Source organism: Lemur catta, chromosome 3, assembly GCF_020740605.2.
Source record: "Lemur catta isolate mLemCat1 chromosome 3, mLemCat1.pri, whole genome shotgun sequence".
Lineage (NCBI taxonomy): Eukaryota > Metazoa > Chordata > Mammalia > Primates > Lemuridae > Lemur > Lemur catta.
This window is the reverse complement of record NC_059130.1, coordinates 34,063,983-34,086,120: the sequence shown is the minus strand read 5'-3', so window position 1 is coordinate 34,086,120 and position 22,138 is coordinate 34,063,983. Positions and strand designations below refer to the sequence as shown.

The 22,138-nt window shown below is 43.3% G+C and overlaps 1 protein-coding gene across 5 annotated transcripts; it reads left to right on the top strand.

The window, feature by feature from the left end:
- The first annotated feature begins 11,265 nt into the window (after positions 1 to 11,265).
- DEDD (death effector domain containing) lies at positions 11,266 to 22,047 on the top strand. Of its 5 annotated transcripts, XM_045547145.1 has the most exons (6): positions 11,577 to 11,678; positions 13,263 to 13,295; positions 19,125 to 19,513; positions 19,719 to 19,826; positions 20,145 to 20,291; positions 20,847 to 22,047. In XM_045547145.1, exons 3-6 carry the CDS (start codon positions 19,189 to 19,191, stop codon positions 21,221 to 21,223), a joined length of 957 nt encoding a protein of 318 aa, XP_045403101.1. In that variant the 5' UTR covers positions 11,577 to 11,678; positions 13,263 to 13,295; positions 19,125 to 19,188; the 3' UTR covers positions 21,224 to 22,047. The 5 variants fall into 5 exon arrangements, with proteins under 5 accessions (XP_045403102.1, XP_045403101.1, XP_045403103.1 ...); XM_045547146.1 differs by lacking the exons at positions 11,577 to 11,678; positions 13,263 to 13,295 and adding an exon at positions 11,266 to 11,518; XM_045547147.1 differs by lacking the exon at positions 13,263 to 13,295 and having other exon boundaries at positions 11,601 to 11,678.
- The last annotated feature ends 91 nt before the right edge of the window (positions 22,048 to 22,138 follow it).

Here is a 22,138-nt window from a genome sequence, read left to right as displayed (position 1 = left end):
AGAGCGAGACCCCCGTCTCTACTAAAAATATAAAGAAATGACTTGGACAGCTTAAAAATATATATAGAAAAAATTAGCTGGGCATGGTGGTGCATGCCTGTAGTCCCAGCTACTTGGGAGGCTGAGGCAGAAGGATTGCTTAAGCCTAGGAGTTTGAGGTTGCTGTGAGCTAGGCTGATGCCATGGCACTCTAGCCAGGGCAACAGAGCGAGACTCTGTCTCAAAAAAAAAAAAAAAAAAACCAAAAAACAAAACAACAACAACAAAAAAAACCTAAGCACATTAATTTTGGCTTTAATTTAAATATCTTGTTTATTCAGTGAATCATTGTAGTCTGTGGCAGTAATTTTGGATCTGGTTCTAGCAATCATTAAATTCTACGGTCCATCTACAAATTTGATAAGCATGCTATATCTTGTCTAATTGCCCTGGCTGAAATTTCCAGTACAGTATTGAGTAAAAGTGTTGCAAGCAGACATCCTTGTCTTGTTCTCATTTTAGGGGGAAAATCAGTCAGTCTTTCTCCATTAAGTATGATGTAGGTTTTTCATAAATGCACTTTATCAGGTTGAAGAAGTTCTCTTCTATTCCTAGTGTGTTGAGGATTTTTCTCATAAATGGATGTTGGAATTTTTTTTCAAATGCTTTTTCTGTGTTGATTGAGATGATAGTGTGGTTTTTGTCTTTTATTGGCATGTTATCGATTTATTTTATTAAAATATTGGACATTGGATAAGACTAAGCCAAAGCTTGCTGTATTTTTTTTCTTTTTTTTTTTTTGAGACAGAGTCTTGCTCTATTGCCCAGGCTAGAGTGCTGTGACATCATCCTAGCTCACAGCAACCTCAAACTCCTGTGCTTAAGCAATCCTACTGCCTCAGCCTCCCGAGTAGCTGGGACTACAGGCATGTGCCCCCATGCCTGGCTAATTTTTTCTATGTATATTTTTAGTTGTCCAGATAATTTCTTTCTATTTTTAGTAGAGACAGGGTCTCACTCTTGCTCAGGCTGGTCTCGAACTCCTGACCTTGAGCGATCCTCCTGCCTTGGCCTCCCAGAGTGCTAGGATTACAGGCATGAGCCACTGGTGCCACTTTGCTGTATTTCTCAGTAGAGATTTCTCTCTTAAGGGAAATAGAGATTTATTCCATTTTGTGTGTAGGCACGGTGATGTGGTACAGAGAGCAGAGATTTGGAATGAGGCTCTAAAATTTAATTGTCTTAAGACTTTAGAGAGTTAGGTTAACTCTGTGAACTGCATTTCTCACCTATAAAAAGAGGATAATAATGCTTATATAGTTGGTTTAACTATATATGCAATGTCCCTTCATTCATTCATATAATAGGCTTTCAGGATGAAAGTCAGGTAAATTAGATAAAGGGCAGTAGTTTTCAAACTTTTATGTAGCAGTGAAGCTAGGTTTACAAATAAAATCTTACTTGGAGTCTTAAAATGCAAAAGTGATCAAATTCAGAGCTGCTCTTGTTCAAGTGCAGGCAGAAGACCTCTATCCCTGATAATACTTCCCCTATGATAATCACTCATCACATTTTATTGTTTAATTGTCTTGATAGCCTGGAAGCTCAATGAAGGTAGGGATTGTGTATCTATCTTGTTCAATGCTGTATTTCGAAAACAGTACCTGGCACAGATTAAGTGTTCAATCAATATTTTTAAAATAAATGAATATCTTAATACATAAGGTAAGCACCAGAAAAGCTGTCTTTTTAAAGCTGCATGTTGTTTTGTTTCATTGTTTTGGAAAATCACTTTATTAAACCACTTAGTAAAGCAGAGCTCATAGTATGTATGATTATACAAACGGCTTTCTCTATTGTGAACATAGGGCTGTCTCTACTATAGGTGGTATAGTTGCTTCTCTGTAGAATATATCTTTCAGAGAAATGTTTATTTTTAAATTATGGACTTAGCTTATTCTTGCTTAAATAATTCTCATAAGAGGCCGGCCGCGGTGGCTCACGCCTGTAATCCTAGCACTCTGGGAGGCCGAGGCAGGCAGATTGTTTGAGCTCAGGAGTTTGAGACCAGCCTGAGCAAGAGCGAGATCCTGTCTCTACTAAGAATAGAAAGAAATTATATGGGCAGCTAAAGATATATATAGAAAAATTAGCCAGGCATAGTGGCGCATGCCTGTAGTCCCAGCTACTCAGGAGGCTGAGGCAGGAGGATTGCTTGAGCCCAGGAGTTTGAGGTTGCTGTGAGCTAGGTGACTGACGCCATGGCACTCTAGCCTGGGCAACAGAGTGAGACTCTGTCTCAAGAAAAATAAAATAAAATAAACAATTCTCATAAGAGATCAGAAATTAAAATTGAGGAGACTGAGGAATAGTATGTAGGCCTGAGCCTCACCTTTTTTCAGAGGAAAACTCATTCATGAGCAAATGTTCATGGAGTTCCTAATTTGTTCCAGGCATTGGAAATCCAATAGTGCATGAGATAGGCAGAGTCCCTGTCCTCATGGAAATTATCCTAAAACAGCTATAAAAAGAAGTTGGAGGCCGGGCGTGGTGGCTCACGCCTGTAATCCTAGCACTCTGGGAGGCCGAGGCAGGAGGATCGCTCGAGGTCAGGGGTTCGAGACCAGCCTGAGCAAGAGCGAGACCCCCGTCTCTACTAAAAATAGAAAGAAATTATCTGGACAACTAAAAATATATATAGAAAAAATTAGCCGGGCATGGTGGTGGATGCCTGTAGTCCCAGCTACTCAGGAGGCTGAGGCAGAAGGATTGCTTAAGTCCAGGAGTTTGAGGTTGCTGTGAGCTAGGCTGACGCCACAGCACTCTAGCCAGGGCAAAAGAGTGAGACTCTTTCTCCAAAAAAAAAAAATTGGACAGGATTGATTGAATAGCTCAATTATAGGAAATGCACTGATGGCAGACTATTGTTTTGGTGGGATAGTACAGTTTAGGTACATTGCATACATGGGAGAACCCTTGAAAGTAGCTGAAAGTCCCATTGTCAGTCATCATGGGAAAAGGCAGATCCTGGGACAGAAGGAGAAACAAATATTGAATTAGAGAAAAAAACTTTGGATTAGGGGGAGAAAAAAGAGAAACTTTTCCTCTCTCTGGTATTTAAGGCATTGGTCTGGACTCTAATATGCTGGAAGATACCCCAGAATGGTGAAAGGAATGCTGGCTCTACTTATAGGGAGGAAGCTACCCTATAGAGGATCAGTGTAGATGAGTAGCCAGTTTTGGAATTTTTTCTCTCTTGTTATTGTCTTTAATTATCCTGGAGACTTCAACAAAGAATCATTGTAAATTATAGTTTGGTCTCTGTTATGCTATGGAAAATTGGGTTCACATTTAAAATCATTTGGTAAAGAGAATGATAACATTAAACTAATATTTATACAGTGTTTCTTACGTGCTAGGCACTGTCCTAACCATTTTAGAAACATTAGCTCCTTTAATTTGGCAACAACCCTTGGGTGGGAACTCTCACTATTATTTACATCTGAAGAAACTGAAGCAGTGAGTTTCCATGAAAGAAAGCCCTATCATGCAGCAGTTAAAAGGTAGACCTGGAATTCAACCCAAAACACAGTCTGGCTCTAGAAGTCACATACTTAACCAGTTGATATGCCTTTCTGCCATCTCTAGGCCAATGTGAAATTAGCAGCAGGGATCTGAGGGGTTTGAGGCAGGACCAGGAGACTACTGATAGCCCGAAAATGGCAGATAGTGATCAGTAATGAACCTGTTTCTAAAAATACAAAGAGAGTCTGGTGGTTCTGAATTAAGCAGAGTAGAACTGCAGGAACACATATGAGACAACCACCCCTTCCCTGAATGGGCTGAGGTGTGCACAGGACCCTCTGAGATATTGTTATCTCTCATAGGGACACTGGAACTATGGATTTTGAGTTTAACTATTAATGTGACTTCATCTCTAACTACTAGTTAGTAAGATCTGGACAAGAATTGGGGGTGCCAAAGGATTTGGTTAACAAAGATAGAACGACTTAGTTTTGGGGGAGGAGAAACTAATATACAGACAATTACCATAACATAAGAAATTCCTATTCTGGAGGTATACAAAGTACTGTCCGAGTAACTATGCCTGAGAGAATCAGATAAGGCTAGCATTTGAACTGGAACTCTTAGGATGAGTACATTAAATATGCTGGTAATAATTTTTAAGTTGATTCTCATGAATTATCTATGTAAACAAGCTACCACCTGCCACAATGATAATTACATTATTTGATTATGTAAAAACATGTGTAAGTAGCTAAGGCTTGCATGAAAACACAAAGAAATGAGATAATATGAAGATTTTGAAAAATCCATTCTGCTTAAGTACATTAATGATTAAAATTACAGGATTCTTGGCATTTTAAATGAGTTCAAGATCCTGGGTCTGGACACATAGTATTCCAGAAATCAGAAATATTATATAAGTGAACTTGTGTCCCCTTTAAGTAATCTGAGAACTCACAATATTGCAAATATCCACATTTTCAAACAGGAAAATTCTAGATGGTGAACTCTGGAAACCAAAAAAGCTAAGATTATTAATTCTTACAAAATTTACAGACTAGTTAGTAAAGAATGATTTATGAACAATGAGATTAAAAAGCAGTGATTCCCCAGAAGCCTGCAATGGTTCATCAGGTAATTGATTCCCCCAAGTTGTCAGCTCTTCCTTGCCTCCAGGCCTTTTGCAGGTATCCTTTTCTCAGCCTAGGACATTCCTACCCATTCTCTACAACATGGCTGGTTCTTTCATGTCTTTTGGGTTGTAGCTTCCAGCTTACCTCCTTAAAGAGAGGCTTTCCCTGGTCATTCATTTTTCTATCACAACATTCTCTTCTTTTCCTTTATAGACTCTATATCTATTTAGAATTATATATTTATTTCCTAAGTGTTTGTCTACCCATGTAAATGGTGAGCTCCATGAAGACATGGACCCTGTCTGTTTTGTTCACCATGTGTATCTAATCCTATATGTCTATCACAGTACCTGACATTAGTAAATGCTTAAGATATATTTATAAAATAAATGACTGAATGACTTTCCTTTCTTGCCAGTGTTAATAGATTAACAGATTAGGAGAACATCGTAGAGGCAGTGTATCTTGTTTTTGGAAAAATTTTAAGTTTCCTGATATGTTATTTGAAAAAGAGAAGAATGGGCTAGAATATAAGAGCATTTTTATTTAATTGAACAACCAACAAAAGAAAAATTGTTAATTCTCTAATTAATTGTCCAGGTTGGTGAGACAGCTGTTTTTTGCCACGGCTTTCAGAATAACCAATGACTTGGAAAAAGTCATCCCCATGGGGGCAGCAGAGAGTCACTGAAAAAGAGCCTGTTTAAACTTATGCATACAATACAATAATAAATATTTGGTAACATTTAGCACTAGACCCTGTGCTGACACTTTATGTGTATATATATATTACTTAATACAATCATTACAACAATGACCTATGAGGTGGATGTTATATTTCCCTCTTTTACAGATAAGAAAACAAGCTTACAGAGGTTAAGGAACTTGCTTGGTCATATTGGTGAGGGTCAGAGCTGGGGAATGAAGAAAAGGGAACAGGTCCAGGGGACTTTTGGACAGCAGCTCATTAGGATTCAGCAAGTGATTGTGGTCCCTACTCTTCTATATTTAGGAGCCAAGAGATACCAGAATTCTAGCTAAGGGCTTACAGCTAGTTTGAAGCTTAACTGAAATTAGGAGCCAGTAGTATAATGCTTGGGTGAAAATGAGTACCTGGAGTTAATGGGGAACCAAGAACGAGAACAGATTATCAGGTCAGCAAGTCCCTGCTGGATAAAGTTCAAGCCCAGGCAGAGACACAGGGATCAGAGTGGTCCTGGAAGAGTCAAGAAGATACTTGTGACTTGGGCTGCTAAAAGGATATAGATTTCTTTAAAGGAATGTTTGGTATGAAAAGATTAGTTCTGGGCCAGGCGTGGTGGTTCATGCCTGTAATCCTAGCACTCTGGGAGGCCGAGGAGGGAGGATCATTCTAGGTCAGGAGTTCGAGACCAGCCTGAGCAAGATCGAGACCCCGTCTCTACTAAAAATAGAAAGAAATGATGTGGACAGCTGAAAAAAATAAATAAATAATATAAATTAGCCGGGCATGGTGGCACATGCCTGTAGTCCCAGCTACTCAGGAGGCTGAGGCAGAAGGATTGCTTAAGCCCAGGACTTTGAGGTTGCTGTGAGCTAGGCTGACGCCACAGCACTCTAGCTCAGGGCAACAGAGCAAGACTCTGTTCAAAAAAAAAAAAAAAAAAAAGAAAGAAAAGAAAAGAGAAGGCATGGACTGGGAAGAACAGCCTTAATAGTACTCAGAGATCAAGAAAAATAAGAGGCCAGGCACAGTGGCTCATGCCTGTAATCCTAGCACTTTGGGAGGCAGAGGCAGGAGGATCGCTTGAGGTCAGGAGTTCAAGACCAGCCTGAGCAAGAGCGAGACCCATCTCTATGAAAAATAGAAAACATTAGGGGCCAGGCGTGGTGGCTCACGCCTGTAATCCTAGCACTCTGGGAGGCCGAGGCGGGTGGATCATTCGAGGTCAGGAGTTCGAGACCAGCCTGAGCAAGAGCAAGACCCCTTCTCTACTAAAAATAGAAAGAAATAATTTGGACAGCTAAAAATATACATTGAAAAAAAATTAGCCGGGCATAGTGGCACATGCCTGTAGTCCCAGCTACTCGAGAGGCTGAGGCAGAAGGATTGCTTAAACCTAGGAGTCTGAGGTTGCTGTGAGATAGGCTGATGCCACAACACTCTAGCCAGGGCAAAAGAGCGAGACACTGTCTCAAAAAAAAAAAAATAGAAAAAATTAGCTGTGTGAGGTGGTGCATGTCTGTAGTCCCAGCTACTCAGGAGGCTGAGGCAGGAGGATCGCTTGAACCCAGGAATTTGAGGTTGCTGTGAGCTAGGCTGACTCCAAGGCACTTGCCCAGGCAACAGAGTAAGACTCTGTCTCAAAAAAAAAAAAAAGAGAGAGAGAGAGAGAGAGATCTACTGTATTCTGATTTGGTACTACCATTGACTTGTAAAAAAAATCTTTAGTGGGGACATGGTTAACTATTTGAAAAGCTGACATTCAGCTATGATGTGTTGATCCAGAGAGGAAAAAATAGGACCAATAAGTGGAATTTACAAAGAAAGAGGTTTTTCTAAGTATAGAAGAAGGCCTTTCTGATCATTGAGAATTACAAGGGAGTTGAGAGGTATACTGCAGGACATAGCAGAAATGGGAGCATGTAGACAGGTAGCTTAAGGGTGCCAGGTTAAAGACTCTGGTGAAGGAAGAAATAACTGTGGGAATAGGTGTTGAGAAGCAGAAAAGGATAGGCATCAGGGTAGAGCTAAAGGGGCTAGTCTTTGAAAGCTGGAGGGATGTTTTCTCAGCTGAGGAAGGGATATGAACTGATGTAAAGGAAGAGATATAACAAGTAGAGAACCTGCACAAGAGAATACCACACAGGGTTCTCAATCTTCTCTGGAGAGTTTCCCCAAGTTTCTGGTTGAAGCAAGGAGAGGATGGAAAAAGAACATAAGGCAAGAGATGAAGTTTTAACTGTATAAATGATACAGTTTAAGCCAAAGAGGGACAGGTGTCTACCTATGGCTAACAAAAAATCCTAAACTGTTTGAAATATTTATATTTTTTTCTGAGACAGGGTCTTGCTCTGTCACCCAGGCTAGAGTACAGTGGCATCATCATAGTTCACTGCAACCTCAAACTCCTAGGCTCAAGCAATCCTCCTGCCTCAGCCTCCCTAGTAGCTGGGACTACAGGTACGTGCCACCATGCCCAGCTATTTTTTCTTTTTTGTGGAGATAGGGTCTCTTTCTCTTGCTCAGGCTGGTCTCAAACTCCTGGCCTCAAGCAATCCTCCCACCTTGGCCTCCCAAAGTGCTAGGATTACAGGTATGAGCCATCACACCCAACCTGAATTTCTTTTTTTTTTTAATTAGTGATAGGCATGAGAATGCCCGTCTCTACACAGGTCCCTTTGGTTTAGCTAGTATTTTACTCCATTCCAACTCAGGAAATCTGCTTAGCTGTCTTTATTGGCATTAGGATCTCAAGGCTTCATATTGAAAGAGTGAACTTCCAGGGCTCCCCAAACAGAAAACATCCCTCCAAATGGACTGACAAGCTTATAAACAGCTGGCCAGGCAACTGTCCCAATGTTTGGAATTTGAAAATTTGGTTGTTAAAGTCTGGCCTCATGGAAGAGGATTGAGTTTATGAGTCTTGTAGAGGAAAAGGGATTAACTTGGAAGGCCTAATGAAGACAAATCCCAGCTCTTCCTTCAGCTTTCCATTCTCAGTGAAGAAAGCAATATTTTTTTTCCATAGGCTAGGCTGCAATAAGCAGAATGGATACCATACTATGACTAGAGAAGGCAGTCCTTAGCATGGACTCTCTTCTCTAATCCTCTAAATGGTATTGGGTTAGGTTTGGAGAGGAGAGGTGGGCTAGTGGAAAGGAATTACCACCATAGTGCCAAAACTGCTAGGTGTCAAACCACTTCAGGGTATGGATATGGAGGGAAAACATTATTCTACTTTAAGTAGTGCCTGTGTCTGCCTCTTTTGTGGACTTATGTGGGGAACATCCCCATTCCATACATCACAGCTACTTCTGTCCTGATGACTATTCCTCTAGGAAAAGCTAAGGAGCAATCTGGGAAGAAAATGAGGATATAGTGGAGGTTGTCTACAATGGAACAGGGTTCCAGGGAGTATAGAGGAAGAAAATGGTCAGAGGTGGGGTAGAAATTTTTGGCTTTTTCTGATCAATACTTCTTCCCTTCAACCTTCTAAAATAGAGGCTGTTTACTCTTCCACTGCTGCAAAAAGGGACAGCAAGGTGTACTTAGCCTTCTCTTTGCTACAATGCTAGTTCCAGACCATTGCACTTCCATGCTCTTGCAAAAATGCCTCCCCCTTTGAAGCTCATGCCATCTGGCTCCGCTACCTTTTAGCTCTTATACTTATTGAGGTCTTCAGCACCTATCAAATAACCTCTCTTTGTGCCAACTCTTACTATCATCCTTTGAGGTTTTAAGAAAACCCATGAAATATAGTTAGTTCTTGACCTTCTCAACTTTAACTTTACTCCTACTTTCAATTCCTTAATGTTACCATTTCTAGAAAAAAAAAAAAGCTTTCTTGATGGCAGCTTCACGGTCATAGTAAGGACTGCAGAGGGTAGCATTCTTGAGTGTGGTAAGATTGGTGGTGCCAGAGCCAGCTGGTGTGGACTTCAAGACCCTCTGAAAGACTGGGTCTGGCAGCCATGATGCATGAAGAAAGAATAGCATGGGGACTGGAGTGCCCCAGTGATACTTGGGGGGAAGGTTCACAATCTGGATTTGACTCTTGTGCTAAGCTTCCAAGAAACCTGGGTCTGGAGCTAAAAGCACCTTTCCTATTAGTTGCCTCTCTAGGGATATCTGACACTTTTGACAACTTCCACTCCCTTGAAACATTCTTCTTTCCGATTCTGTGACAAATATCTCATAGTTTTTGTTCTTCCTCACTTGCTGTCCCTTTTCAAAGATTCTCCAAGGACTCTTCTTCCTCTTATGCTTAAATGTTGTAATTACCCAGAGCACTCTTCTTAGCCCTCTGCTCTTTTCTAGGGAGCAAAGCCAAATCTATGGCTTCAACTACCCCTGGTATGTTGATGTTTCAGAATTTCTGGCCTGTACATCACAAGAGTTTTTAAAAAGTTGTCTTCGATATAAGTAATATATGTACACAATAAAACAAATTCAAGCAGTAAATGTGGGTTTAAAATGAAAAATATAAGTCTCATCCTTCCCAGGCCCACTCTTCAGAGTTAATTTTTTAACGTGTGTATAACTGTCATATTTATTCTTCTGCACTTGCTTTTTTCTCATTTAATATATTTTCTTACTAAGTTTTAGATCTGTATATTAACTGTCATTAGGACATATCCATCTACCTATCCCACAGGTACCTAAATCGCTTTCCTTTTCTTTGGGATTCTCCCTCATGGAACATCCTACTGCTAGCCTCCTTTTTACAGTCAGGACTATGAAAAAAATTGTCTTTATACGTTGTGCTTTTCCAGTTCAATCTGGTTTCTATCCACCATATCTACGAAACAGTTTTCTCCAAACTACATGTTCTCCTTGTTGCAAAATCTAAGGGAAACATTTTAGTCCACATCTTACCTGACCTCTCTTCTCCAAACTACTGCATGTTCTTTTTGTTGCAAAATCTAAGAGAGACATTTTAGTCCACATCTTACCTGACCTCTGTTACATTTAACACTTTTACCAGTTTCCTTGATACTTCTCTCCTGGTCTTCGTCTTTCCTTTCTCTTTGGCCCTTCTCAGTATCCTCTTTTCAGCTTCTTTCCCTCATCCCATACCTCAAATGCAGGTATCCCTCCTCTAGGACACCTTAGCCACTTTATGGCTTCTATCTATTCCTCTCTGCATTCCAGGACAGACCATCATCTCTTGCCTGGATATGAGCTTCCCAGTTGTTCTCCTTACTTCTGTGTCCCTTCAGTCCATTCTTCACTTCGTAAGCAGTGATCTTTCTAAAATGCAAATATAGTTGTTCATACTTCTGCTAAGGCCCTTCAAAACCTCTTCATTGCCCTTAGGATAAAAACCAATTAATTAATTCACAAGGCCTTGAGTGATCTGGTCCCTCCCTATTACCTCTTTCTTAAACCATACTAGGCTGTTGGCAGCTCCAGAACCCCACACCTCAACGCTCGTCCCAATTCCCAACAGTCCTTCACGATTCAGCTGAGGCGACACTTCCTAGGGATAACGGGCGCTCAAAAAGCAGACGCTGAAAGAATGAATTCCGAGAGAGTATCTGAACAGCCCTTTCAGCTCCGGCTCCGGGTTTACAGAACGTCCGGGTTAGCAGGAAGCTCAGAGCAAAGGTCAAATCCAGCTCTTGACCTTTCACCCAAGTTCGCGAGGCAATCCAACCCCCGTGCTATTCCGCCCTTATGCGTCATGGCTGCCAGGCCCAGTGATTCAATGGGTCTTGAAGTTGCCACAAGCCAGCTCTGGCGCCATCAGTATTTCCACATTCAAGAACGCTATCCTCTCCCAGCCCTTAGTACCACCCTGAGACGAGCCTGCGTTGCCAGCCTGCCCCAAAGCAAGATGGCTGCCAATCTGTATTCTGTCCTCCCAGATTGAAGCTATTCCCTCCTTGCTTAATACCGCTGCCAGGCTGCCCTCACCTAGTATGGCTACCTCGGCTCATGCCTCACTATGGTCTCGAAGCCGCCGCTAACCGGCCAGGTTCCGGGAGGCGCTGTTCAGGACGCAGCCACCCCCGTCCGCCTCTCCCCTCCCCCACGCCCGCGGCGGCGGCGGCGGCGGCGGCGGCGGCGGCGGCGGCGGCGGCGGCGGCGGCGGGCCCGGATGCGGCGCGGTGAGACTGGGCCGGGAGAGCGGCGCGGATGGATCCAACATGGCGGCGCCGAGCCTGAGCCGAGAGTGAGGCGGCGGGGCGGCCGGAGTGGGGAGGGGGAGTCGAGCGGGACGGGGCGGGGCCGGGCGGGGCCGCAAAGGGCTTGGGGAAGGAAAGTGGAGGGGGAGGCAGTGGCGACGTCCAGCCTGAGAACCTCAAGACAGGGAGGTGACGGGACGCTGCGAGGTGGGGGAGGGGAGCAGCCGAGGGGGGCGTGCAGGGGTGATGGCAACTGTGGGAGAGGGCAGGGGTCGAGGCGGAGGAGTGTGAGCATTGGGAGAGGCGTAAACAAGGGCTGAGACTGGGCCAGGCCAGGGGTATTAGAGAGGCCGAGGAGAGGAGTGGGGCTGCGATCCGGCCGTATTGTAGGGGGTAGGAGCAGGAAGGAGAGACTAGGGGTGTGAAGGGGAAGGGGGCTTGTGGCATGTGGTTGGAGGGAGGATCGGACTCTTGTAAGGGGTGTTGTGAGGCAGTGGGAAAAGGTGAGATTGGACTTAAGACGTTTTGGGGGGGAGTTGAAAGTGTTAAATTGGAGGTGGGAGGGGGAAGGGCCCAGGGGAGAATTTGGGTGGAAAAGGAGAGAACGGAGGTTTGGGGAATGGAGAGTGTCGGTGTGACGAGGTAATAGAGAAAGTGAGAGACTAGGAGGAAAGTTTGGGAGGAAGGGGAATGGGATGGAAGATAGGACAGTGGAGCTGCATGGGTTATAGAGGTTCGGGGGTTTCCCTTTCCCTGTGGAAAGGAAGAGAGCAGAGTTAAGCAGCATCAGTTGCAGCTAATTCTAATTGCCAGGTCCTTAGCTTTTAATAGGGTGGGAAGGGCAGAAGGGAATGGTCATGTGGGTTTGGAGAATTGGGGTTGGATGAGGATTCGACTGGATTTGCTTTCCAAAAAGCTCCTTAGCTTACAGCTCCCTTGTTTTTCCTGGTTACGAAAAGACGGGAAAATGGGGAAGCTGGTGTTGCCCAAGTGTGGAGGAGCAAAGGACTTTTGTAGTTTTTAGAAATTAGCAATACAGGAGTAGGGAAACAGACATGACTATATGGGAACCCTATATGCTAAGGTGAAGGATCTGGAAGTCTGATGAGGGAAACAGAAAAGACAGGATGGCATCTAGGCAGCCAGGCTAATTAAATGAGTGCTTTAGTTTCTAGACCCTTCTTTTGCTGTTGAAGTGCTTGGAGGGAGGGGGTCAGTATGCAATATTGTATATAGAAAAACTTTCCCTGGTGAAACATAGATGTATTAGTGGATGCTGCCCCAGTGGATATTTTGTTCTTATTGTGTGCTAGTTAAGGGAGAGGGCTGAAAATAGAATTTGGAGGATAGTTGTGGTCTGATAAGTGAAGTGATGGGAAGAAAATGCCATTTTTGTCTGTAACCACTTTCCTCCCAGTTCTCTCTAAATATGAAAGTTAATATTGTAAGAAAATAGGTGGAATAAGGAATTAAGTTTTCCCAGAAGTTGTGGAATTTGGGACCTTTCTTACTATGAGCCACTGAGACTGGAAATTCTTGGAGTTGTTATTGGTTTGTGAATTGACTAGCAGAGAGTTAGGGAAGCCTGGAGACTGTTGGGGGTGAGTTCTCGCCTTCAACTTTTGAGTGGATCGCCTCAATCAAAATGGCTTTAGACTCATTTGTGTATTTTTGCAACTGAAATTGACTAACTCTATGGGCCTTTGAGGTTCAAAATAAAGCTTGAAAATTGACCACACCCCCCTCCCCCATTTGTTTTTGTTTTGCTGCTGGCTTTGAAACTTGTGCTAGGAAGAGACCTGGGAAATTAAGTTTCTTGCAGAGGTAAGTCCATAACTTTTTACTGTTTTCAAACAGTGGAAGGGAATGGAAATGGCATGAGAAGTATACTGGGGCTGGCCCAGTAATAGGTTAGATGCCAGGGAAAATGAGTTTTTACTCAACTGGGTGCATGAGATCTGTTGCAATCACTATCTCTTTAGTTAACTGGAGCTGGGAGAAGAGGGGAAATTAAATATCTTGAGACAAGCCCTCAGCTTTGGTTTGTTGCCTGGTTGTCTTGTCTTGGTCAGCTCTGAGAGAAACATTTTTTAATATGTAGAATGCTGTACTAGTCTCACCAGCAAGAAAGTGCTTTATATACTCTTAGCCATCTTTAACATTTTCCATTTTCATTTCAAGACATCACTCTTTTTTGGTTTTTTTCCATGACTTTCTTCTAAGGACTTCTGAGAGAATCAAATATCTCTAGTTCTCCTGTGAAAATACAGATATCATTCTGTTGTGAAAAGACTAGACTGTTGTTTTCATTTCAGTCTTGAGTGACTTCAAGACATCACTTTTTTTAATTTATTCTACATGGCTTTCCCCTAAGGGCTTTTGGGAGAGTGAGGTATCTCAAAAAGTACAAATACCATCTCTGGTTGGGATGAGACTGTATCTTGCTTGGAAGGGAAACCCAATAGAGAATGACCTCTCAGGAGGAAATCCTATAGATACATAGAGACTGTCAGTTGGCCCTTGACTGACTTGGGCTTCCCTAAAGAAAAAACAAAAAAAAAAACTAGAACTCCAGGAAATACAGCAGTTCATCAGAATCAAGAATTATTCTTGGAAAATTGTATGGGGGAAACTCATATGCTACTATCTCAAATGGAGCTAAACCAGTCCAATGGGATGAGGACTCTGTTTACTGGAGTGTTTGTCTTTGGGTATCTGGCAGTGTTTCAGATTCAAAGACTCGAGTTCTTTCTAATTTTCTGTTTAGTGGGGTATATTCACCTCACCACTCTGATACCTTTCATCTAGAACTGCTGTATATTTTAAGCTGAGCTCCCTTGCTTCACTGCCACAGAAAGCTGAATATAGTTTAAGAGGAAATTGGTCACGTTCTTTTAATGCTGAAGTTAGATTGATGCCTAGAACCCCCATATGGGTTGCACAGTGAGTGAACTCACCATCCTAGATAATAATTAAGGGGGGAGCGCTGCCTATTAGCCTGCATGTCAGTCTCCTGACATTTTCCCCAAGGACATAGCTTTGGGAAACTTATATACTACTTCTATGTTTTGCTTCATTGAATAAGCAATATAAATCTGACCAGTGACCTAACAAGAAGAGTCTGCTACTGGTCTAGTTCAGGACTTTAAAAGATGGCCCTGAGGCTTAAGAGCATGATTCTTTGTGTCTGTCTTGTAGAGGATTGCATTTCTCTTATTCCCACAGAACTCCAGATTGAACTAGGTCAAAGTAGACCTCCTGGGATGGGACAGAAGGGAGTGTAGCCCTACCACTTGCTGTACACCTGAATGACAACAGCAGGTGATAGAGGGGCCAAGGTTGGAGTGAGATGAAACACCTTAGTGCTAGTTGGACTTAAAAGTTAAATAAGCCATATGTCTGACAAGACGTTCTTCTAGAATATTGTTTGATGGGTTTGGGTTTGAGGAACCAAATGACTTCTTTCTCCAGATCTAGTGTGGAAAGTGACATGCATTCTTTTGACCCTTCATCATGGTCCACCTAGAATAGGGTTTCTCATCCTCAGCATTATTGACATTTTGGGCCAGGTAATTCTTTGTTGTGGGGGACTGTCATGTGCATTATAGGATGTTTTAAAGCATCCCTGGCTTCTGCTCATTCCATGCTGGTAGCAACCCCACTTCCCCATCAGGCATGACAATCAAAAATGTCTCCAGACATTGCCAAATGTCCCCTGGGGAGCAAATTTGCCCCTGGTTGAGAACCACTGATCTAGAAGCTGTGAAGTGATAATTCCTAGTACCTTGGATGATCCAGTCTGGAGTCCAGGACTTAAAGGTGACTGGGGTCTTTTTTTTTTCCCCTCCTTCTCAGATGTAGGGAGGTAACCCTCTGGGTATTGAGGCCTATTATAGAATTGCATCCATTGATGCATAATTAGGATCACAGTGCTTTCCCATATTTTGCCTCATTTTCCAGTGGCCGGGTACGCGGGAGCAATATTTCTTCATTTTCTGGGGCTTAAGGATGCTTTGAGGGGTAGGGGGGATTACAACAACGGTTTCTAGCCTTGGTCTGAGTGGACTGTCCCACAGAGACTCCAAGTGAGGAACTTGATAATAGAAGTTTAGAAGAGATTTTGAAAAGCATTCCTGCTCCCCCCCTAAAAAAAAAAAAAAACTACAAAAAAAAAAAAAAGGATGCTTTGAATTTGAAGCTGTGGAGCAACCTGCTCTTTTGATTGGTTGAATATGAAACCTGCCCATTTGCTTTCTCTGAGGTCCTCATAATCAACAGCTGGTCGAAGGCAACAGGTGGGATAGGCAACAAGGAGAAGTTGCACGGGCTCTAAGGAAGCTCAGTTTTCTCGTGTTGCCTGCTGTGAGTAAGAACTTATTTTCCTGGCCAGGCATGGTGGCTCATGCCTGTAGTCCCAGCTACTCAGGAGGCTGAGGTAGGAGGATTGCTTGAACCCAGGAGTTCTGTGCTGCATGAGCTATGATCATGCCACTGCACTCAAGCTTGGGATAAAAAAAAACAAAAAAAAAACCTTATTTTCTTTTAGCTCCTTCATTCATACCCAGTGACAGCAGCAGGTGAAACGAGAGGGAGAGATAAGGAAAACCAGTCTATAGTTGAATAACTGTTTTCCCAGCTGTTTCCCATGCTTTGGGTCGAGCATCTGGGCTCTCAAAACTATATATTGTTTTTATTTCCTTTCCTCGTATTAGAACCCATGGTATGGGGTTAAGTGATTCCAGGGTTTACCTTCTCTTTCTCTTTCTTTCCTTTCTTTTTTGAGGTAGGATTTCACTCGGTTGCCTAGGATAGAGTACATCATCATAGCTCACTGCAGCCTCAAACTCCTGGCCTCAAGCAATCCTCCTGCCTCAGCCTCCTGAGTAGCTGGGGCTACAGGCACATGCCACCACATCCAGCTAATTTTTCTATTTTTTGTAGAGATGGCATCTTGCTATGTTGCTCAGGCTGCTCTCCAACTCTGGCCTCAAGTGATCCTCCTGTCTCAGCCTCCCAAAGTGTTGAGATTACAGGTGTGAGCCACTGTACCCAGGCTACTTCACCTTTTCTTAAGAGGCTGAGTTTCTCTGTGCTTCTGTCTCAGGTTTACTGAGGAAGAGAGGACCAGGTCCTACTTGGCTGTCTTCAGCTTTCTGAGTCCCCATCTTCTGAAGTAGCCTATTTATTCTCTTTCCTAATCTAGCCTCAGTTTCCTGGTGTATAAAATGGACAGAACAACCTATCTTATTGTGGAGTAGGTTGGTGTGGTGTGAGTAGTTCTGCACAGTGTCAAGGAGGCTATTGCTAGCCAGAACATATGCATGGTAACTGAATTACCTTTGTTCTTAATGGGATCCTCATTCTTGGACTTTGGTGAGTTTATTTCTTAATTAGTATTGCTTGTGGTGATCTCTTGGAGATTAAGTTCAACAACAGGTTGCTCCTACTCTATGCCAGGCTCTGTCTGTTACTAGGTGCTAGGGATATAAAGATAAATATGACTTAGTCCTTCTCCATGAGTTGAGTAGGATCTAATGGGATAATAAATACACAAATAATTTTAGTACATGGTGATAAATGGTATAAGGGAAATATGCATAGTGTTCCATAAGAGCACAGAAGAGGACTACTTATCCCAGCATGGGGGTGTAGAGAATGCATTTTGAAGATGGCATCTGAGCTGACTCTTAAAGGATGAGTAGGAGTTAACCATCTGAAAAAGGGTGGTGATGGGGGTGTGTGGAATAGAGAAGGGAGAGGGGCATTCAGGCAAAGGGAACAGCCTAAAGAACAGTATAGAGAAATGAATTGCATGATGTACATGAACTATAAACAAACTGATTAGAGAATAACAAACTGTTAGAGAATAAAAAGTGGGACATGGTGGGAGATGAGGCTGGAAAGGTGATAGGCCTGATCTTAGAAGGCTTGATGTGCTCTGTAAGGAATTTTGAGTGTTCTTATAGATAAGGAGGGGGCTACTGATGGATCTTAAGCAGGAAAGTGATATGGTCAGTTGTGCATTTTATTTTATAATGAGGCAGGGTCTCACTGTTGCTCAGGCTGGTCTCCGAACTCCTGAGCTCAGGCGATCCTCGTGTCTCAGCCTCCCAGAGTGCTAGGATTACAGGCGTTGAGCCACTGTGCCTGGCTTGTGCATTTTAGATAGCTAACTCAACTAGATGTGGGGGATGGATTTAGTTGGGTTAAGATTGGTGATGGGGAGAACCCTTAAAGAGAGGCAGTTGCAGTAGTCCATGTGAGAGATTATAGGGATCTGAACTGGGGCAGTGGCAGTGGAGGTAGAAAAGGTGGGGCAGATTTAAGAAATATTTAGAAGTATCATCAACAAGAATTTAGAATTGAGTGATTGGAGGTTGTGGTCAGAGGGAGGAACAGTACTGGATGGTACTGTCTGGTGGGGCAGTAAATATGAGTGACTAGAGAGGAGTGAAAGTTGTTGGACTTGAGGATTGGCTGGGTTATTGTTAACCAGGATGATGGAGGAATTTTGTGAATCAAATGCCAAACTATATCATGAATGTAGGGCAGTCATTGGGCATTGACAGGGGACTGGCAAATGGCATCCATGAGGAAAGGTTAGAAGTTGGTATTTCTAAACGGTGTGAAGATCAAGGGAATACAAAGGAACATAGAAGAATTACAAGAATGCTCATTGTAGGAACTTCATAAATATTTGTTAATTTAAATCCGCACGTTTTGGTGACTATAATTGATTAACCTTCTGAACAGTTATGCATCTGGACTTGGTAAGATTGTAGGAAAAGTGGGGATGGGTTTGAAGAGAGATGAGTCTGGGCTGCAGAGGTCAAGGATGCTTATGTCTTTGAAATTTCTTTCATGACCATTTATATAAGGGTTACAAAGTGATTTCACATGTATTTCTCATTGGATTCTTAAAAACTTGAGGAATAGGTTCTTTTATCCCCATTTGATAGATGAGGGTACTAAGACTTTAAGTGACTTGCTTAAGGTCACACAGCTATACAGCTTGTTAATGATACAGTCAGAATTTAAACTAGTTCTAACTCTAAAGATTTTCAGTTTCCCTATTGTCAGTCCCTAAGTTCATGTGGTGCAGCTTCCATATTAGAGTTAAGAATGAATTCTTGGCTGGTCTAAGTGCAGTGGTGTTTACAACTAATTGATCACAACCAGTTATGGATTTCTTTGTTCTTTCTCCACTCCCACTGTTTCACTTGACTAGCCTTAAAAAAAAAAGTGAATCCTCTACTTCTTCCCAATTTTGTCTATATTTAAGAGGTGAACTGGTTAGGGGGTGAAGGGAGCAGTTTTCAAGGGACCAAAAGCAGTGTTTTGGAAACAAGAGGAACAATCACAGGATAATATCTAAAAGCAACCTTTGCCAAATATGTAGCACTAAAATTATATACAAGATTCTCATTTAGAGGAAGTGACTGTATTTCTCCAGTAGGGTCTAGACTTAGGGCAGCATCTGTTAAGGATGGATAACTCTAGAGTTTACTTTTTAACAAATAACTTTAAAAAATTTAATAAACATGTATTAAGCACTATACTGTGCCAGGCATTGTGTTAGGCACTAGGAATGTAGGAATGAATGACTAGTTCCTGCCGTTGAGTGGCTCACAGGTTCTTTCCCTCTCCTTACAGTACAGTGGGAATTGCAGCTGCTGAACAGGGATTCTGGAAAGTATTGCGTACCTGAGCCCCCAGCATGGCGGGCCTAAAGCGGCGGGCAAGCCAGGTGTGGCCAGAAGAACACGGTGAGCAGGAGCATGGGCTGTACAGCTTGCACCGCATGTTTGATATCGTGGGCACCCATCTGACACACAGAGATGTGCGCGTGCTTTCCTTCCTCTTTGTTGATGTCATTGATGACCACGAGCGTGGACTCATCCGAAATGGACGTGACTTCTTACTGGCATTGGAGCGCCAGGGCCGCTGTGATGAGAGTAACTTTCGCCAGGTGCTGCAGCTGCTGCGCATCATCACTCGCCATGACCTGCTGCCCTACGTCACCCTCAAGAGGAGACGGGCTGGTGAGGGTGTATTGAGGGCTGGGGACACTGGAATCTGAGAAGAGTCGTGGGAAGCCAGGGATGAACAGCATAGGGGTCCAAGGGGGAGAGGAGGCATTGACCCTGACAAGTACCTAGGAGAATAAGTTATAAGGCCCATTGGAGGTTTGGAGTGGGAGAAGGGAGGGGTATGTCTTTTCCTGAATGACTTATTCTCCCCCTACAGTGTGCCCTGATCTTGTAGACAAATATCTGGAGGAGACATCAATTCGCTATGTGACCCCCAGAGCCCTCAGTGATCCAGAACCGAGGCCTCCCCAGCCCCCTAAAACAGGTGAGAAGATACTAACTCCCCTTAATTTCCATTATCAAGTAAGAGGACACAGATCCCATCACATTCCAGCTTTGCCAGATTAAATGAAAGGATGCTGTCTCCCCACATCTAGCACCGTAAAAAAAAAAAAAATCAGGTGAGGTGTTAATGCTTCACCTAGGTCCCGTATTTGCTCTCATGTTGTGTCTTCCTTTCAGGTCACGTTATTGATGCTGCTTTTAGTGCTAAGTCTAAATGATTCCTTCTTCATTCCAAGAGAAGTGTTTGAATTTCTGCTTTTACCCTACTGTGTTTTCTTCCCTTTTACCTTCTTGTCAGTGCCTCCTCACTATCCTGTGGTGTGCTGCCCCACTTCGGGTCCTCAGATGTGTAGCAAGCGGCCAGCCCGAGGGAGAGCCACACTTGGGAGCCAGCGAAAACGCCGGAAGTCAGTGACCCCAGATCCCAAGGAAAAGCAGACATGCGGTGAGGAAGTTCAAGGGTTCCAGAGGTGGAGCAGACTTGAGGGAAAACATAAAGAACTGCTAGGATACTGGGCAGTTTGTTGTTCAGTGCAAGGCTCAGTTTGATTGCCATTGCAAAGTGAGGCTGAATGGTTTAGTCTCTGGCAGGTGAACTCTTTATGTTTGTGGCAGGGTACATTTCAACTCTCTTTAGTTAATATGAGAGCAAAGGGATGCCATTATGACATCCTTATTGTAGGATGAGCCAAATCAAGATGGAGTATTAAAGTGAACTTCTGTGCCTATTAATTAAGAAAGTATCTCCTATAAGCAAGGTGCTGCTTATGAGTTGGGAACAGTGTTGACATGGTTATGTCCCATTTAAGAGAACCCTCCTGCATTCAGGCAAGGATTTCAGAAAACATAGAAAGAACTAGTCCTAGGGAAGAGGTAGAGAAGTTGTCAGGTGATCTTCCCTACTTTTCTGTTCTGCTGTTCTTTTCAGCTTTTCAGACTTGAGTTGTAAACTCCATCCCTCACTGTAACCTCTTCTTTTTGTATCTTCTCTTTCCCACAGACATCAGACTGCGAGTTCGGGCTGAATACTGCCAGCACGAGACTGCTCTGCAGGGCAATGTCTTCTCTAACAAGCAGGACCCACTTGAGCGCCAGTTTGAGCGCTTTAACCAGGCCAACACCATCCTCAAGTCCCGGGACCTGGGCTCCATCATCTGTGACATCAAGTTCTCTGAGCTCACCTACCTCGACGCATTCTGGCGCGACTACATCAATGGGTCATTACTAGAGGCACTTAAAGGTGTCTTTATCACAGACTCCCTCAAGCAAGCTGTGGGCCATGAAGCCATCAAACTGCTGGTGAATGTGGATGAGGAGGACTATGAGCTGGGCCGACAGAAACTCCTGAGGAACTTGATGCTGCAAGCGTTGCCCTGACCTCTTTCCCTTCTCATTTCTCTGGGGACTGTTCCCACCACCCACCTCTGGAGCTTACATACTGTTCTGGGGTTTGTTCTCTACCCTTCCAACCAATCACACCCCTGCCTTTTTTTTTTTTTTTAAAGAAAAGACAAAGGAAAGTGGAAGTGGTGTTCCCTACCCCTCCCTGCACCCATGTGCCTGGGCTTCCCCTTTGTTTCCCTTTTCCACTTACCCCCTAATGTGTGTCTCTACAGCCACCTTACCACTGAGCCGTAAGACAAATGTATAGGGAGAAGCAAAGTCTATAGAACATACTCTTTGTAAGGGATTGAAGTGAACACTGCTTTTGGGTGCATTGAGGGGTTATCAATGCTTCTGGCTTTATGAGGGCTCTTAAATTTTGTCTAAAAAACCAAAGGGCTGTGAGTAAGGGAGCTATGTGGAAGGTGGGACTCTGAAGTGTACTTTGGAAATTAATCAACACCCTCTTCCAAATTATAGAATTTTTACAAAACAAAGAAGCTGTGGCCCTTTCCACTCTCTCCTGGCATCTGGTGCTGCTCCTCTCTGCCTTCTTTCCTCCATTCCATGGCTTGAAACCTCTGCCTGATTTGGCTCCTTCCTTTTACCCATTTGTCAAACCCTCTTCAAGGGAATAGTAGATAAAAGGACTGAGTCAGCCTATTCCCCCCTCCCAACTGTGGTGTGTGTGCATACACACATACACAGGGTGGATGCAGAAGAGGTTGCTGATTAAAAAACACTCCCCCTATAAAGGGGAAGCGGGAGTGTGACATTTTCCTTCCCTGTTAAAGTGAAAATAAATAATGTACCCTGCAGCCCTTTCCCCCTTTGCTTTCTTCTGGCTTGGGCAAAGGGCATCATCATAGGTGAAAGTGAAGTAATTCAGTATCAACTCCTTTTCCTTCT

What these genes read in the sequence shown, in the direction of transcription:
- DEDD (XM_045547146.1), top strand. Translation starts at nt 19,189, where the DNA reads ATGGCGGGCCTAAAGCGGCGGGCAAGCCAGGTGTGGCCAGAAGAACAC. An exon ending in TCCCCAGCCCCCTAAAACAG is followed by an intron (nt 19,827 to 20,144) that starts GTGAGAAGATAC and finishes CCTTCTTGTCAG; the next exon opens with TGCCTCCTCACTATCCTGTG. An exon ending in CAAGGAAAAGCAGACATGCG is followed by an intron (nt 20,292 to 20,846) that starts GTGAGGAAGTTC and finishes TCTTTCCCACAG; the next exon opens with ACATCAGACTGCGAGTTCGG.